The sequence below is a fragment of the Mandrillus leucophaeus genome, unplaced genomic scaffold (assembly GCF_000951045.1).
Source record: "Mandrillus leucophaeus isolate KB7577 unplaced genomic scaffold, Mleu.le_1.0 Scaffold379, whole genome shotgun sequence".
Taxonomy (NCBI): domain Eukaryota; kingdom Metazoa; phylum Chordata; class Mammalia; order Primates; family Cercopithecidae; genus Mandrillus; species Mandrillus leucophaeus.
In genome coordinates this window covers 787,269-804,252 of record NW_012104020.1, presented here as the reverse complement: position 1 = coordinate 804,252, position 16,984 = coordinate 787,269, and the positions used below count along the sequence as shown (strand labels likewise).

At 58.7% G+C, this 16,984-nt stretch overlaps 2 protein-coding genes across 3 annotated transcripts in view; one reads left to right on the top strand and one right to left on the bottom strand.

Annotated features, from left to right (window-relative positions):
* Positions 1–1,977: 1,977 nt before the first annotated feature.
* Positions 1,978–12,352, top strand: GIT1 (G protein-coupled receptor kinase interacting ArfGAP 1). 2 transcript variants are annotated; one of them, XM_011990366.1, is made up of 20 exons: positions 1,978–2,369; positions 2,819–2,931; positions 3,053–3,158; positions 3,711–3,928; positions 4,019–4,113; positions 4,459–4,501; positions 6,843–6,869; positions 7,052–7,100; positions 7,451–7,523; positions 8,080–8,177; positions 8,576–8,687; positions 8,825–8,958; positions 9,147–9,299; positions 9,372–9,602; positions 9,691–9,744; positions 9,923–10,009; positions 10,118–10,191; positions 10,352–10,534; positions 10,677–10,740; positions 10,905–12,352. In XM_011990366.1, exons 2-20 carry the CDS (start codon positions 2,819–2,821, stop codon positions 11,115–11,117), a joined length of 2,127 nt encoding a protein of 708 aa, XP_011845756.1. In that variant the 5' UTR covers positions 1,978–2,369; the 3' UTR covers positions 11,118–12,352. The 2 variants fall into 2 exon arrangements, with proteins under 2 accessions (XP_011845756.1, XP_011845757.1); XM_011990367.1 differs by lacking the exon at positions 6,843–6,869.
* A 360-nt stretch (positions 12,353–12,712) lies between these two features.
* The window catches only part of TP53I13 (tumor protein p53 inducible protein 13), a 5,748-nt gene continuing 1,476 nt past the window's right edge, over positions 12,713–16,984 (bottom strand). Inside the window, exons 2-6 of the mRNA XM_011990388.1 lie at positions 16,729–16,770; positions 14,144–14,272; positions 13,811–14,011; positions 13,171–13,726; positions 12,713–13,059 (exon numbers count right to left, since the gene is read on the bottom strand). Of these exons, the coding sequence (XP_011845778.1) occupies positions 12,947–13,059; positions 13,171–13,726; positions 13,811–14,011; positions 14,144–14,272; positions 16,729–16,770 (1,041 nt within the window). The 3' untranslated portion in view covers positions 12,713–12,946. The remainder of the gene's footprint in view (positions 13,060–13,170; positions 13,727–13,810; positions 14,012–14,143; positions 14,273–16,728; positions 16,771–16,984) is intronic.

Below are 16,984 nucleotides of genomic sequence, written 5' to 3'. Positions count from 1 at the left end.
TCCCAGGATCACGCCTGCTACCTCGCCAAACATACAGACCCATACCCTGCTGGTGGAGCCAGAAGCCCAGGGGGAGGGCTGACCAGTTCCCTTATAGTTCCTGTCCTTTCCGTCCCAGGTTTGGTCCAAGGAGCCTCTTGAGGCAAGGATCCCTTCACCTTAAACTACAATCTGGGTAGACCCAAGGGCACTTGCACAGAGAGAGGAGAGAGAATGGTTAGGGTGGGCATCGCATCTGTGTCATCCAGAAATGAGATGACACCAGTGTCAGCTGCCCAGACCAGGACAGTGTCCTTTGCCTACCATTCCTCTCAGGTCACCTGGAGGAGAGGCAGAACCCCTCCCCCAGGCTGGGGGAAAGTGCGAGGCAAACCCTTGGACCACATTCCTGCACCCTGGTCTTGGTTGCTGCCATATCCAGGGTCACTCACCACATCTGGTCTGCCCATGGCTTGGGGCTCTGGAGCGCCTGGCTGTGGATATCTAGTCAACCTTCCCCGCCTGGCTTCTCCGGTAGGACCGTAGACCTCGGGTCAGTCCATTTATGATCCTGCCCTGGGCGGCTCCCCACTTACAGGAAACCCCACCAAGAGGAATTTGGGCTGCATCATTTCCGGCTTCCTGCCTGGGCTGCCAGAGGTGACTGGCTGGCAGCCCCCTGACCCAGTGGTGTTTGGAGTGGGGAGAGGGAGCTCTCCACGCCTGGGGTGCCTCACTATTTGGGTAAAGCCAGCACAGAAGTGCATGCTAGGACTCCCCCTCTTGGCGAAGAAGGCTGATCCCTTCCTCCTGAGCCCTGGAGTCAGCCCCCTAGGAAGGTGTTGGCAGTCACCTTGGGCATCCCTCTGTTGCCCTGATTGGGAGGGGTTCCCTTAAAAAGCCTAAACCCAAAGACAGACCTCTCTCCTTTACTTCCTGTTTCCATGCCTCAGCAGGGGCCACTTGCTGTGGGCAGAGCCTAGGCTGGACCCCTGACTCAGAGTCTCCTCAATTTTCCTGGGAACTTTGGTGAAGTCCTTAGAGGGGAAGGGCCTGAGAATTGCCTTCTAGTTGGGGGAGATTCTTATCCCCCTAAGGCTGTCCCTCCCCTGGTGGGGGCATTTCTGAACACCCTGAGTGCTACAGGGCAAGGCAGAGAGCCAGTCCCCCACCCCCACCCCAGGACAGGGTTTCCTGAGACAGGGCGGGGGCCGCTGGGCAGAGCAAAGTGTCCTGGGAGAGAGGCGCCCTGCCCCCACTCTCAGGCGGCATACAATGCCTGCTTTCTCCCCCGTGACCTTTCTGCAGCCTGAGTCGTATGCAGCTGTCTCCTCCCCATCTCCCAAGGGGCCTAGGATGGGTGGCATCTCCTCCGCCCGTGAGAAGGACCCCGAAATTTCCACCCAGTCCTGGCCCCACTTCTTCTTTCCAAAGTTCACTTTTCCCTAAAGAGTGGAGAGCAGGCTATAGAGGCAGAAGGATAGCAGCAAGTGTGGACATGGCATGGTCTCAGGCATCAAAGTGCCACATCCTGTCAATTCTACTCATTAGCCTTGTGACCTTGAACAAGCCCTTTAACCTCCGAGCCACTGTTTCTTCATCGCAGAGGTAGCATGTCCTACCTTGCCTGATGGTTGCAAGCAGCATCATACATAATGTACCCAGCTGGTACCCAGTGGGTGCCCAGTCAAGCCCAGCTCCTTTGCTCTGTCCGTCTTCCTTAAGAGGGCTCCAGCTCACACCCTCAGTGATGGTGGCAGGAGGCTCCAGCATGAAAGGACCTCACCTGCTGGCAGGAGGCCAGAGGCAGGACCTGTGGATGGGTGTGATCTGTCAGGCATGTTTCAACAGCATCTGGCACGCAGCAGCATCTGGGTTGCATCCCCTTGGGGATCCCTGCCTCCCTTCGGGATGGGCTAGGGCAGACGCCTTGTTTCCTGGGAAAAGGCTGAGAGACTGGTAGCAGTGGCTGCAGGGCAGGAACCTGTGCTTGCTGAATGGACTCTGGGGACTGCATGTCCCAGAGGGGTAAGGATGTAGGAAACGGCATGGCTCTGTCAGCCCTCAGCTGTGAGCTCTTGCGGAGATCCCTCACTGGTAACCTGACTGTAGTGATGGTCCCATCTCCTAGGCTGTTGGGGACTGAGTGAGTGAATGTGTGGAGAGTACTAGGCTTGGCACGGGCCAGAGCGGTCAGTGCTCAGAAGGTCTGGCCTATCGTCTGGCTCCGGCTGACCCTTGCCCTCACTCTGGCAGATCCTGGCTGGGCATCCATCAGCAGGGGTGTGCTGGTGTGCGACGAGTGCTGCAGCGTGCACCGGAGCCTGGGACGCCACATCTCCATTGTCAAGCACCTTCGCCACAGCGCCTGGCCTCCCACGCTGCTGCAGGTACAGGGCTCGGTCAGGTGGTTCTTCCTTCCCCACAGGCAGAGCGTGCTGAACATGAGGGCATTTACCCCTCACCCAGACACACCCCTGCAGCTTCCAAGGGGCAGCTGGGGCAGAGCCTAATCCTGACCCTTTCCTCCCATCTACTCACTTCATGCAGAAGAGTGGCTCACACCCCCACTCTGCCGCTTATCAACGTGGTCATGTAGCATTGAGCAAGTCGCTTCACCTCTCTGAGCCTTGGCACACTCACCATGCGACCTGAAGTGCTACATGGGATCTGTGTCTTTGGGCAGCTGGACTAGATGGAGGTGTGGTGGTGTGGGCACACCATAGGCCCCCTTGGTACTGTTTCCAGCTACGCCAGCCACAGCAGGCGCTCAGGAGGTGTTTCCCCCAGTGCCCAGCACGCAGTGGGCACTCTCTCATTTGGCATCTCTTCCCCGCAGATGGTGCACACGCTTGCCAGCAACGGGGCCAACTCCATCTGGGAGCACTCCCTGCTGGACCCCGCACAAGTGCAGAGCGGCCGGCGTAAAGCCAACCCCCAAGACAAAGTCCAGTGAGTGGGGCTGGAGGGGTGGTGGGCAGAGACTGCACAGTCTGGGACAGGGCCCTGGGAGGTGGCAAAGTGACTACCCTCTCCCACCATGCCCCCCATTCCTCCTGTGTGCCCCATGCAGCCCCATCAAGTCAGAGTTCATCAGGGCCAAGTACCAGATGCTGGCGTTTGTGCACAAGCTTCCCTGCCGGGACGATGATGGGGTCACCGCCAAAGACCTCAGCAAGGTTTGAGGGGCCCTACAACAGATGGGTGGCCCCCTCTTCTTCCCACCCTTGACTCTCTGAAGGCCTCTCCTTTGTCCCCACTGAGGCCTGGGCCCCAGAGGCCGCAAGGTCAGGTGGTAACAGTAGGCAGGATGGAAAGAGCAGATTGCTAGGTCAAGCCATGTGCGGCTGAGGCTTCTCAGCAACCAAGTGGACACAGAAGGCTAGAAGCCCACAACTGCCACTCAGAAGCTGGGAAAACCTGGGGGTAGTTGCTTAGCCTCTCACAGCCTCAGTTTCATCATCTGTAAAATGGGAAAGAAATAACAGCATCTACTTCATGAACATTATCTTAAGCAGGGCACACAGCACACGTGGTAGATGGTGACTGACAGCAGCGTTTATTGATTGGCATTAACCCCTAGTGGGGAGCCTCTGTCCTCCTGACATAGCCTGGTTTGGGCAGGCCTCCTTGGAGCTGCTAGGCGTCCCAGGGGCAGCCAGGGTGCAGCTTGCAGGTGGAGAGGTGCGCCTCACGCAATGTGTATTCATTGCACGCTTTGCTCCTCGTAGCAACTGCACTCAAGCGTGCGGACAGGCAACCTGGAGACATGTCTGCGCCTGCTATCCCTGGGTGCCCAGGCCAACTTCTTCCACCCAGAGAAGGGCACAACACCTCTGCACGTGGCTGCCAAGGCAGGGCAGATACTGCAGGCCGAGCTGCTTGTAGTGTATGGGGCTGACCCTGGCTCCCCTGATGTTAATGGCCGCACACCCATTGACTATGCCAGGTGAGGGTCAGCTGAAGGGTGCAGTGTGGGTGGGTGGGGGTGTGGGTGAGGGCTGCTGCTGCAGGGCTGAGCCATACCCCCTCCCCACAGGCAGGCGGGGCACCATGAGCTGGCGGAAAGGCTGGTTGAGTGCCAATATGAGCTCACTGACCGGCTGGCCTTCTACCTCTGTGGACGCAAGCCGGGTGAGCAGAGCTTGGAGCGGGCCTCGCTGGGCTGGGCAGGTGGGACCTGGACACACCCAGCAGCAGGTGCCATGGTGACAGAGCAACTGGGGAGCAGTGTTGCTAGGCAACTGGCTCCTGTGAAATTGCTGCAGGCTCTGGGCCACAGCATCGTTGGGGCTAGGGAGTGGGGGTGGGCATCCTGCATCCTCCCATGAGCTCCCAGCACTCTTGGGGGTGGCCTGCCCTCCCCCCTTTCCCCTGACACTTCTGGGTGCCAGCCCTGCTCATAGCAGTGAGGTGGGCTCCCAGCTGCTGATGCCACCCAGCTCTAGTGAGTGACTTGGCATTTTTATTTTTGTTCAGATCACAAGAATGGGCATTACATCATCCCACAGATGGCTGACAGGTGAGTGCCCACCTGATGCCCCTTTCCAGAGGCTGTTGGATGCCATGTGGGCAACTGACCCCCAGAGCTCCCAGCCCAGGCTTCAGGGGCCTAGGACCCTGCTCCCCACCCCCCAGAGACTAGAGGCACAGCTTAGTCCTCAGTCCCTAATGCTGGGCCCCAAGGCAGGTAAAAAAATGTTAGCTCCGTATGTGGCCAGCATAGCCTGAGCCCTGTGACTGTCAAGTACATGGAGGGCTTGGGTGTAAGAAGCTACCTGTGGGCCGGGCGTGGTGGCTCACGCCTGTAATCCCAGCACTTTGGGAGGCCGAGGCGGGCGGATCACCTGAGGTCAGGAGTTCTAGACCAACCTGGCCAACATGGAGAAACCCTGTCTCTACTAAAAAGATAAAATTAGCCAGGTGTGGTGGCGCACGCCTGTAATCCCAGCTACTCGGGAGGCTGAGGCAGGAGAATCCCTTGAACCCAGGAGGCGGAGGTTGCGGTGAGCTGAGATCACGCCATTGCACTCCAGCCTGGGCAACAAGAGCAAAACTCCGTCTCAAAAAAAAAAAAGCTACCTTCGGCTGGGAGGGTGGGCCACTGGGTTCTGTCTCAGTGGCACTGACCCCACTGTCTTTAGAGAAGCCTCTGCTCCTCACTGAAAAGATGGGTGGGCTTCAGGGATATGACTAACTTTGAGACTGCACACTAGGCCTCGAGCATGCTCAGAAATTAGGCAGGTGCCCTGAGGCTGGTTGAATGAGGTGTTTCTGCCTCCGTCTGGGAGGCCCCAAGTGCCCAGGCAGTGTGGGACACCCCCTGCCACTCACCCAGCACATAAGATGGATGCTAGTGCCACCTGGTGGCCACCTCTGATGGCCACGTCCTCATGCCAGGCTGTGCCTTCTGGCCTGGATCTGGAGAGAGGAGGTGCTCTCCTCCCCAAGGGCCTGTGTGGGCAGATGGACATAGCCAAGCCTGGGCAACTCAGATCCTAAACCCAGACCTCCTCGAGACCCCAAGGCTCCTACTTCAGTGGTCTGATTGTACCTGGGCTGTGTGTGTGTGCATGTTTACATGCATGTGTGTGTGTGGTAAATATACCCACATATGGGCTCCATTCAACAGCGCATTAACTGAGCACCTTCCCGGAGCCAGCTACTGCTCTTGGCACTGGGAGCACAGAGGCACCTGAGACACAATCCCTACCCTTGAGGAGCTCACAGTCTAGCTGGGGAGGCAGCCTAGGCAGGTGATTCTAGTCCCCTTGGGGGAGCGCAGCAAGAGAGGCAGAGGCATGGAAGGTAGAAGTGCTGCATGGGAATGGAGGCAGCCCCTGGGGCTGGAGCACAGCATGGGAGGCAGGGAACCCTACGAGCAAGACTGGAATAGAGACAAGCAGGAGAATGAGCAGCCCCGAGAGCATCAGCAGGAGCAGTGACCATCCCAAGAGCAGAGAGTTCCAGGCATAGAAGTGTGAAGTCAGTTCTGCTGCTTACTGGCTGTGTGACTTGCAGGCTGCTTGACCTCTCTGAGCCTTGGTTACCTGTCCTGGAAATGGAGATGACAGTATCTGTTTTTCAGGGAGGAGAGGATTAGATAATATACGCAAAATGTTTAGCTTTTGTTTTTTTTTTTAAGAGTTGGGGTCTTGCTCTGTTGCCCAGGTTGGAGTGCAGTGGCTCGATCATAGCTTACCACAGCCTTTAACGATCCTTCTACCATAGCCTCTTGAGTAGCTGGGACTACAGGCACGTGCCACTATGCTCAGCTAATTTTTAAATTGCTTTTGTATCTGTGTTGCCCAGGCTGGTCTCCACCTCCTGGCCTCAAGTGAACTTCCCAGGTTGGCCTCCCAAAGTGCTAGGATTACAGGTGTGAGCCACTGCATCCGGCCCTAGGGTATTCTGATGAAGTATGGTTGGAGTGTGCCGTATGCACCTGTTATTACTGCAGTGCTTTAAGGCAAGGGATAGTGCAGCCAGGTGTATCCAAAAAATCACCCTGGCTGCTGGGTAGAACAGGATTGTAGGGACACGACTAGAAGGAGGGAGATTAAGAAACTGTTGCAAAGCCCAGGCAGCAAGTGATTGAGGAACATGGGGAGCTTCACTAGGACTGGAGGGTGAAGGAGACTTCAGGTGACTGCCAGGTGGCTGACACTGGTGCTGGATGAACAGGTCACTGAGAGGAAGAGCAAGCCAGAGGAGGAGGGGTGGGGGACGCGGTGAGACGAGTTGAGCTTTGTCCCTTCTGGGCCGGGTGTGCATGGAGATGGGTCTGGGCCTGACGTGTCCTGCTCCTGGGTAACTGCTGCCTCTGTCCTGTTCTTCCCTCTGCTGCCTTTCTCTGGACTTAGATCTCGGCAAAAGTGCATGTCTCAGAGGTATATGGTGCCTGCCGGGGCAGCAGGCCTGAAGGTGGGGTAGGGTGGGGAGGCATTTGGTGTGCAGCATCTGGGGTGCCATCTCCCTGGGATCCCTGCATGTTGGGGAGGTTGCTGGCATGGGCCTGGCCACCTCTCAGGTCTCTCCTCTCCTCCCAATTCTCGTCTCCCTCCGCCCTCAGCCTGGACCTATCCGAATTGGCCAAAGCTGCTAAGAAGAAGCTGCAGGCAGTAAGTCTGCTCCAACAGTGCCCTGACACTTGGAGCTGGCCCCTCTCTGGTTCCCCACCCTCTGCCCTTGCTTCCCCTGCCTCTGACTCAGTGAACTTTTCCAAGTCTTTGACCTGTCCCCTCACTCGCCTCAGCAGTCTGATCCCCCCACAAGGGGACCGACTGGTCCCTTCTCTCCCACCTTGGAGTCTGGAACATGATCCCTTCCCACTTACCCGTTCTGAGACTGTAGGGGCTGGGCAGCACGAGGAAGGCCACCGGTTCCCCAAGGCTCACAACATGCTGTGGAGTTGGCCTTGGCACTGGGAGCCAATGCATCTGACAAAATCTGGGCCCCTCTTTTCTTCCAGCTCAGCAATCGGCTTTTTGAGGAACTCGCCATGGACGTGTATGATGAGGTGGATCGAAGAGAAAATGATGCAGGTGAGTCGGGGAACAGGAGTGTCTGGCACGGAGGACCCGAGCGGCCCAGGCATGGGTCTCTGGTCCTTTACTGGGCTAAGAAGGGGTGCCTGGGGTTGGGGCTGCTCAGAGGCCTGCAGATGAGCCCCTGCTGGCTGTGAACCTGCCTGGGCAGCATCCCAGGCTGGGTAGAGTGCTGAGGGGGAGGCGGCTAGCCTGCTCCTCCCCCAGCTTCAGACTGGGGCTCCTCTCACTCTGGCAACCTCCCACTTTGGCTGTCTCCCTGGTACTGCTCCGCCCTCCTGCATCACTCCTTCCTGGCCACAGCCGGATTCCAGCCCAAACTCTGGGTCTGGATGGGTGGGACCCGCCTTGTTCCATTTGTCTATCCCCAGCCGGCCGTGCCCAGCCTTGCCCTGACCCAGCCTAGCTCTGCGTGCCTGAAGAGCACCCCTGTTCTGAACACCAGTGCTCAATGGGCGTGGGGGCAGCTAGGAAGGCTGGGCTCAGTGCTTCCCCACCCCCACCGTGGGGGCCTGGCCACCGTGGCTGATCTGCTCCTGTCCCTCCCCTCCAGTGTGGCTGGCTACCCAAAACCACAGCACTCTGGTGACAGAGCGCAGTGCCGTGCCCTTCCTGCCTGTTAACCCGGAATACTCAGCCACGAGGAATCAGGTAAGGGGGCTGGGTTGGGGGCCTGGGGTGGTCTCCTTCATCCGGGCGGTCCCTCCTCATCCGGCAGTGGACTGGGGCCTGAGCCAGCTCTCCAGCATTTGCCAGGGCCTCCCTCAGGGCTCAGTTGGCACTGGGATTTGGGAAGAGGCAGGAGGCCGTTCTTTGGAGCACTTGGTGAGCAGCTCCGGCGGGTGTTCCGACCTCTGCTCAGGCACCCTACTGTATCATACCCTGCCCCGCGTGGCCTCAGCTGCTGACTGGCCAGGTGAAGCAAGGCTGGGACGCTTTAGCTGGGGTTAAATTAGATGGCAGAGCCATGCCCTGCTGCTTGGTCCCCACCCCTCTGCGTCAGTTATAAGGGGTCCCCTGAAGCCAGCCTGGCCCTTTCTGCCTTGCAGGGGCGACAAAAGCTGGCCCGCTTTAATGCCCGAGAGTTTGCCACCTTGATCATCGACATTCTCAGTGAGGCCAAGCGGAGACAGCAGGGCAAGAGCCTGAGCAGCCCCACAGGTGGGAGGGTTGGGGGGGGTGGTGCAGGCAGCGGGCGGGGCTCCAGGGGTCTTTCCTACATGGCTGTCTCTGCCAGTGGTGGCCTGAGAGACGGGTTGTGGTGGAGTGAGGCCTGAGTGACGCCCCTGTGTCCTCAGACAACCTTGAGCTGTCTCTGCGGAGCCAGAGTGACCTCGACGACCAGCACGACTATGACAGCGTGGCCTCTGACGAGGACACAGACCAGGAACCCTTGCGTAGCACCGGCGCCACTCGGAGCAACCGCGCCCGGGTCCGAGTCCCACCCTCCCTCCCACTCCCGTGTGCCCTGACCCAGGCCTTCACCGAGACCCAGCTCTTTCCTCTTGTAGCCCAGGGGCCTGAGGGACAGGCGGGCTGCTCCTAGCCTCAATAACTGTCCCCTGTGGGTGTTGGCCTCCCTGCCCCCAGGTGTTGACTGGCTTAGGTCTCTTTCTGCAGAGCATGGACTCCTCGGACTTGTCTGATGGGGCTGTGACGCTGCAGGAGTACCTGGAGCTGAAGAAGGCCCTGGCTACATCTGAGGCAAAGGTGCAGCAGCTCATGAAGGTCAACAGTAGTCTGAGCGACGAGCTCCGGAGGCTGCAGCGAGAGGTGAGGGTGCAGCCTCTGTGGGAGGGGGAGCCCCAGGACTCCAGGGGGGTTGACAGCACTTTGCACTCACAGATCCACAAGCTACAGGCGGAGAACCTGCAGCTCCGGCAGCCTCCAGGGCCAGTGCCCACACCTCCACTCCCCAGTGAACGGGCAGAACACACACCCATGGCACCAGGCGGGAGCACACACCGCAGGGACCGCCAGGCCTTCTCCATGTATGAACCCGGCTCCGCCCTGAAGCCCTTTGGGGCCCCCCCGGGGGACGAGCTTACTACACGGCTGCAGCCTTTCCACAGCACTGTGAGTTACCTGTGGGTCTCAAGGTGTGGGGAGATGGTTGGGGCTGCTGCAGGGTCCACCATGACGCTCACTGTGCTAACATCCCCAGGAGCTAGAGGACGACGCCATCTATTCAGTGCACGTCCCTGCTGGCCTTTACCGGGTAAGCCTGGGGAAGGCGTGTCCATCTTAGCCAGTAGGTTCTGAGCCCCAGGGGGTTCTGGGCTCTGTGCTGAATGCGGGGCCTAAGATGATTAGGCTGACCCGGTCCCTGCTGCACTGCTGGTGAGCAGGGGGCAGTGGGGCACACTGACTCCATCCAGCACTGCCCTGGGTTTCAGATCCGGAAGGGGGTGTCTGCCTCAGCTGTGCCCTTCACTCCCTCCTCCCCGCTGCTGTCCTGCTCCCAGGAAGGAAGCCGCCACACGGTAATGTTTCCATACCCAGTGCCCACAGGCTGGCTGGGGGCCATGTGGGCTGGGGGTTGTGTGGGTCCAGGAGCACAGCGCTCACAGCCCCTTCCCTCCGCCCTCCAGAGCAAGCTTTCCCGCCACGGCAGCGGAGCCGACAGTGATTATGAGAACACACAAAGTGGGGACCCACTGCTGGGGTGAGGCTCCCTGGGTCTTCAGCCCAGCCTGCTCATGTACCGAGGCGGGGAGGTTGAGAGGGTCCCCAGTGTGTCTGTGAGGACCGAGGCAGGCGGTTCCGAGGCTGGAACGTGTCTTTCTCTATATTTATCTTCTCTCTTTTCCGGACCTGGGCCTCAGGCTGGAAGGGAAGAGGTTTCTAGAGCTGGGCAAAGAGGAGGACTTCCACCCAGAGTTGGAAAGCCTGGATGGAGACCTCGATCCTGGGCTTCCCAGCACAGAGGATGTCATCTTGAAGACAGAGCAGGTCACCAAGAACATTCAGGAACTGTTGCGGGCAGCCCAGGAGTTCAAGCATGACAGGTACTGAGTGGAGGGGGCGGGGGGAATGCAGTTCCTGTTGGTTTCTAGGGTGTTGCAGAGGGCATGAGGGGCCCTAGGTTCTGCTGTCCCTGGGAACCTCCCTTGAGAGCCCCCTGATTTATACCCTCCCTTCTCCCTGCAGCTTCGTGCCCTGCTCAGAGAAGATCCATTTGGCTGTGACCGAGATGGCCTCCCTCTTCCCAAAGGTACAGGGGCCAAAGAGAGGACCAGGAGTGGGAGGGCCTCGGGCTAGGGCAGGCGTGGAGAATCCCATCTGATTGCTACCCGGGTGGAGACACAGAGAAACTGGGCCCTGGTGGCAGCTGGCGGCTTAAAGTCCAAGGTCCAGCCTCACTTCTGCCCCCTCCAGAGGCCAGCCCTGGAGCCAGTGCGGAGCTCACTGCGGCTGCTGAACGCCAGCGCCTACCGGCTGCAGAGTGAGTGCCGGAAGACAGTGCCGCCAGAGCCTGGCGCCCCAGTGGACTTCCAGCTGCTGACTCAGCAGGTGATCCAGTGCGCCTATGACATCGCCAAGGCTGCCAAGCAGCTGGTCACCATCACCACCCGAGAGAAGAAGCAGTGACCTCTCTCCCCACACCCTCACCTGCACCCTAGGACCTCACTGGCCACAGGAGCTGGGCCACTCCAGACATTAATCCCCACCCCAACAGAGCCACTGGCACAAGTGCCCTTAGTGCTGCCACTGTCCCTGGTAGCCAGGCGCCCTGGTGCCCACCTGTCAAGCCCCTAAGGATGGGGAGGTGGGGTGGCAGGAGCTTCTGTCCCCCACATTCCATGCACCTCCCCTCTGTATATAGCATCTCCCCACTCCTAGTGAGCAGGGGCCTGCAAGGCATCACTCCCAGCCCCTCGCCTTCGAGGGCACCCTCAGCAAAGGGGCGGGTGGGGACACTCCATGTGGGGCAGCTCTCCGTACATGCGCCCCACCCCCATGAGCCAGTTCAGCCCTATTGGGGGCTGAGCAGGGGCATCCCCTCCTTTGTACATAGTCTCCGTGGATGTCCCTGCCCTGTAGCTACCAGCCCCTTGCTGCTCTCCCTTTAATGCCAAACGGCCCCTGCCTAGGGCACAGGCCCCAACCTGTGTGCTGGGGGTCCCCAGCAGCAAACACTGGAAAGTCTTGTTTTTTCTTTTTCCCTTTCTTCTTCCCCACCCCTTAATTTTAACTTCGTGGTAACTGAGTGTCCCCGCGTGCCTGCGTGTTGAGTGTGCGGGCGGCAGTGCCGTTCCGGAGGCCTGGTCCATCTGGAGTTTTGAGGGGTGAGGGGACCAGAGCAGTGGGACCAGAGTGGGGTTCAGCTTCCCTTCCCCACCTGGAGCCATGGACTGCCCGTGTAACCAGTTTTGGTCCTGCCCGCTGCCTCCCTGATCCCTCCCCACTCTCACCCCTTCTCTATGAACTTAAATCAAAAACCACTTCCCTCCATCTCCTCCCGCTCCTGTGTGGAGGGGGAATATGTGCTGGCTAGGGTGGAGGACAGAGCACCTGAGCCTGGGGCTGGCTCCCCGGGGTGTCCGATTCAGCTGGTGGCTGTGGAGCTGAGTCCCCTCCCTGTAACCTCTACAAGGCCAGCACCCACCATCACTACCTGCACCTGCTGTGGTCCCACCCTCTGGAGGTCTGGGAACCTGGCTGGCAGCCTGGGAAGGCTGGAGAGGCAGACGGTGGGACCCACCAGCTCTCTCCCCATCCCGCTTCTTCCCTGGGGGGCCAGGCCCTACCTGTGTGGTGGTGGGTGGGCTGACTGTCAAGACGTGTCATGTACATTTGTATCAAAAATAAAGAAGTGACCATGAGCTGTTTCTTATGCTGAGAATGGGGGCTGGAGGGAGGTGGCAGACGTGAAAGGAAGGGTGACTGCAAGTGCCCCAGGACCCCCACCCTAGGGAAGCCCCTGTGCTGGGAACATCTGTCTAGTGGAAGAGTTAACTTTGGGAATATGTAACTATTCTAACATGTATGACAATAATGTCACCCTCCCACGAGGATACTCCTAAAGCCCCATGTCCAGGGACAGGTTGGCCAGCGGGGGCGGGCTGGTGGTGGCCAATCTGATTGGTAAACGCCTGCCTCAAAAAATACCACCTTCATGGCCTAGGACTAGGGTCCGGGTGGGAGTGTCTCTGTGCGGCAGATGCACAAGCTCAACTCCAGAGTCTACTAAAAATAATTTAATTAGAAACAGAGTTTTGGCAAGGGAGGCAGAAGCGGCTCCTTTTCTCCCCTTGGCCGCCCACTCAGCAATCAACAAGGAGGAAAACCCCCGCGGTGCTCCGTCAGGGCCGTGCCGCCGCCACCAGGGGGCGCCCCGCGCGCGGTCCACGTGGCAGAGGTCCACGTGGCAGAGGTGCGGGGAAGAGCCGCATGCCACAGTGGCAGGTCCTAGGCCATCACTCCGAGCTCTCGCCTTCCGGGCCGCTGTCTGGCGTGGGCGGAAGGAGGGGTCTCCGGCGGGAGCGCTTGACCCGGCGCGAGGGCTGCAGCAGCCTCCGCTTCAGCACAGCTGTGGGCCAGGCGCCGAGCAGTCAAGGGCGGGAGGGCAGGGAAGCCACTGGGGGGCGGCGGGCCGGGGCCACGCAAGGTGGGGTGGGGGCCTCGGGTGGGAACTCCTCACCAGCCACTGTGTCCTGGCTGTCCGCTGTGGGCCCCCAATAGATGCTCTCCCCGCGTCGGAAGTTTCTGTGCAGCCGTGTGCAGAGCGTGGCCAGGGTGAGCAGCACCAGCAGGAAGGTTAGGGCCATGGCAGCCCAGGCGGCCTCTTCAGTGCGTGGGGTGGGGCCGCGGGCTGCCCGTGGAGGCGCTGCTGCGCGAGGGGCCGGGGAAGCCTGACTTGAACAGACACAGCCCCCAGGGCTGCCTTGCCCGTTGAGCACCTGAGCCTCTGTCCTGGAGCTGGCATTGCCTCCAGGCGCCCCGGGCAGGAAGGAGACAGTGGGCACAGATGGGGCATTACTCTCCCTACCAGGGATTCCCACCATGGGCTGCCTGGCCTTCAAGCTCCCTGAGGAAGCAGAGGGAAACCTCAGGGCTGAGCGAGTGGGCTGGGGACCAAGGGCAGCCCGCAGCCTCCGTCTTTTGGCACCATTGGGAGAGGGCTGCCTGGGCCCTTGAGATGTCACTTCTGTGCCAGGGGGCCGCCAGCTCCGCAGAGCGAAGGCCAGAGCCAGGGCCTAAGGAGAGGGGAGACAGCAATCACCCTGCTGCCCCTCTCAGAGAACCCAAGGACCAACAAGCCTGGGCCCAGCGCCTCTCACCTGCACACACCCTCTCCGGCACAGCCTCCCTCTACCCAGGGTTGGCTCGGTGGGCGCCAGCCCTGAAAGGCTTTCACAGTAGATCCATGCCTTCTTCTTCCTCTCCTTCCTCCTCCGCCTCCTCATCAGCCAGTGGGCGGCCCAGGTTGGCTCCACCCAGGCCATCTCCAGCGCCACCTCCCATGCAGTCAGCACCAGGGGCTATGAGAGGAGGTAACTGTTAGAGCTACGAGGAAGGTGGGGGACAAGCAAGAGAAAACCCTTGAATTTTTCTTTCCCTGCACACAGGGCCTTTTGCCAGGGCCAGGCAAGTACCTTTCATCAGCTACATACCCGATCCTGCGTGAGGCTGGAGTCAGGGGCGAGGGAGGGGTTAGCCATACAAGCATAGGCCAAGAGGGCAAGTTGGAACTTCAGCCAGGGGTGGGCACAGGGGTGGTAGAGGAAGGTGACATCCTCAGCCTGGAGGAAAGGCACACAGACATCAAAGCAGGCCCAGAGCCCTCCCAGAGAATCTCAAGTTCTCCCATCCAGGGGGCCAGTTTAAAGGTACTCCCATAAGCTGGATGGCTCTTCTGCCTTCAGGGTTCAGGAAAGGACAAAGGGCCCTGGGTATTGGCAGGTACCTGCTCTTGCCTCTGAGTGTTCCTTTCACCCTTCCTTTCCACAATGGCTCTACACGTTCACAATCCAAGCCATAAGCATCCCCCAAATGAAGACCATCAATCCGATCTATACAATCTCCCAAGAGCATCCAGATACAGAGCAGGCAGGCAGCAGGTGCACAATCTCAGGATGGAAATACTCCATCAATCATTCATTACTCTTTGATTGAGTTGACTTGGTGCTCAGTGCTGTGCTAGATGCTGTAGGAGATGCCAAAGAACTCCTGGACTCTGCTTGCAAGGAATGTATAAGAAACTCTGGGAGGCCGGGCGCGGTGGCTCAAGCCTGTAATCCCAGCACTTTGGGAGGCCGAGACGGGCGGATCACGTGGTCAGGAGATCGAGACCATCCTGGCTAACACGGTGAAACCCCATCTCTACTAAAAATACAAAAAATTAGCCGGGCTAGGTGGCGGACGCCTGTAGTCCCAGCTACTCAGGAGGCTGAGGCGGGAGAATGGCGTGAACCCGGGAGGCGGAGCTTGCAATGAGCCGAGATTGCGCCACTGCACTCCAGCCTGGGCGACAGAGCGAGATACTGTCTCAAAAAAAAAAAGAAACTCAGAGAAACAACTAATGCAAATAAAAGAGCAAACTAATAAAACTTAGTGATTAGTTGCTAAATTATCAGAGATAAAATCAGAGGAGGAGGGGAGGAATAAAGGCTGATGCCATCAGGCAGTGTCTCAGGGGGAGCTGACTCCTGCTGGGGCTGGGAAGAGGGATGGGAGAGTATGACAGGAGGGGAGGGAGCTGCACTCTCTGATTCAGGATAGGCCAGGTGTGGAGGAGAATAAACAGGAGCAAAGGGGCTGTGCTGGGGGCGAGGCTGGAACTCATTTCTGTGGCAAACAGCCTGACACAACTGGAGAGGAACCAAGGATGTGGAGAGGTCAGACGAAGCTTACTTAAGTAAGGCCTGAAAAGCCAGGCCAGAGAGTACGGCCACAATAAGGTGGGAAATAAGGAGCCATTGACAGTTTGTGAACAGAGGAATGACTTCATGAAAGGGTGTTTGAGGAAAGGAATCTGGTAGGTGGCAAAGTGAGGCAATGACTCTTGGCCTGGAGCTATTACAGAGAATTTTTTTTTTTTTTTTGAGACAGTCTCGCTCTGTCAGCCAGGCTGGAGTACAGTGGCACGGTCTCGGCTCACTGCAACCTCTGCCTCCCCGGCTCAAGCAATTCTCCTGCCTCAGCCTCCCGAGTAGCTGGGATTACAGGGGTGTGCCACTACGCCTGGCTAATTTTTGTATTTCTAGTAGAGATGGGGTTTCACCATGTTGGCCAAGCTGGTCTTGAACTCCTGACCTCAAGTAATCCACCTGCCTCAGACTCCCAAAGTGCTGGGATTACAGGCATGAGACACTGTGCCCGGCCAATTTAAGTTAGGTATTTCAGTCCAGGCATGGTGCCTCACGCCTGTAATCCCAGCACTTTGGGAGCCTGAGGCAGGCAGATCACTTGAGGGCAGGAGCTCAAGACCAGCCTGGACAACATGGTGAAACCTCGTCTCTACTAAAAATACAAAATTAGCTGAGGTAGGTGTCACACGCCTGTAATCCCAGCTGCTCAGGAGGCTGTGGCATGAGAATTGCTTGAACCTGGAGGCAGAGGTTGCAGTAAGTGCCACTGCACTCCAGCCTGGGCGACAGAGTGAGACTCCATTTCAAATAATAATAATAAATAATAATAATAAGTATTTCAAAGGAAAAATCAGAGGAGCTGGCAATGAAGATGGAGAGGCTGCCACGGAAGCTGAGCCTGCAGTGTGGAGCCTGGGAACCAGAGGCACACTCCTTCCACTTTGCAGCTCTGTACTGTCGCCGGTGCTGGCACACACCCTCCCTCGCTGCTCACAGGTAGAGACAAAATTCATACCCTCTCCTACAGAAAACTAGGGCCCACAAAGTCAGGAGACTTCCCGCTGTCCCCTCAGGGAGCTGGAGCCTGGGCTTTTTCCAGGTACTCTCAGAGACAGTTCCACTCACAGCCACTTGTCCACAGAGCCAGCTACCCAACAGCATCCTGACACAGTACTGCAGATGACAGGCCTATGGCTCACTGTCTTTGAGCCATCCGTCCTGGGGCTGATCTGTCCTGGGCTTGGAGGTGGGGTGGAGAACTAGAGCCCTGCCTCTGCCTGAGGGAAGTGGTAAGGAATGGGGCCGATCAGCAGAAAAGGTGGGGAAGCCTGCTAGGAGCTCCTGTCTCCAGGCGTGGACACCAAGGGTGGGCCCCTGCTTGTACTCACCCGTCCTGGGCTCACTCGTGTGTAGGTCACTCTTGGTGACACCTATACACGGGGAAAGAACAGAGCTTAGGGCAGCTGGGGGACTCCGTGTGTGTGTGTGTGTGTGTGTGTGTGTGTGTGTGTGTGTGTGTGTGGTGGGGAGGGGACGGCAGGCCCCAGGCGCCAGGCTGGGATGGAGAATTGGCTACTGAGGACGGAGGAACGGGCAGAGGTCCCCAGATGGTGACTGTGGAGGGTGCGGAGAGAACTGAGCGGG

Excerpts from the sequence above, each read along its gene's own strand:
- GIT1 (XM_011990366.1), top strand. The coding sequence starts at position 2,819 with ATGGTGCACACGCTTGCCAGCAACGGGGCCAACTCCATCTGGGAGCAC. Across the intron at positions 6,870-7,051 it reads CAAAAGTGCATGTCTCAGAG|CCTGGACCTATCCGAATTGG; the intron begins GTATATGGTGCC and ends CTCCGCCCTCAG. Across the intron at positions 10,535-10,676 it reads CAGGAGTTCAAGCATGACAG|CTTCGTGCCCTGCTCAGAGA; the intron begins GTACTGAGTGGA and ends TTCTCCCTGCAG.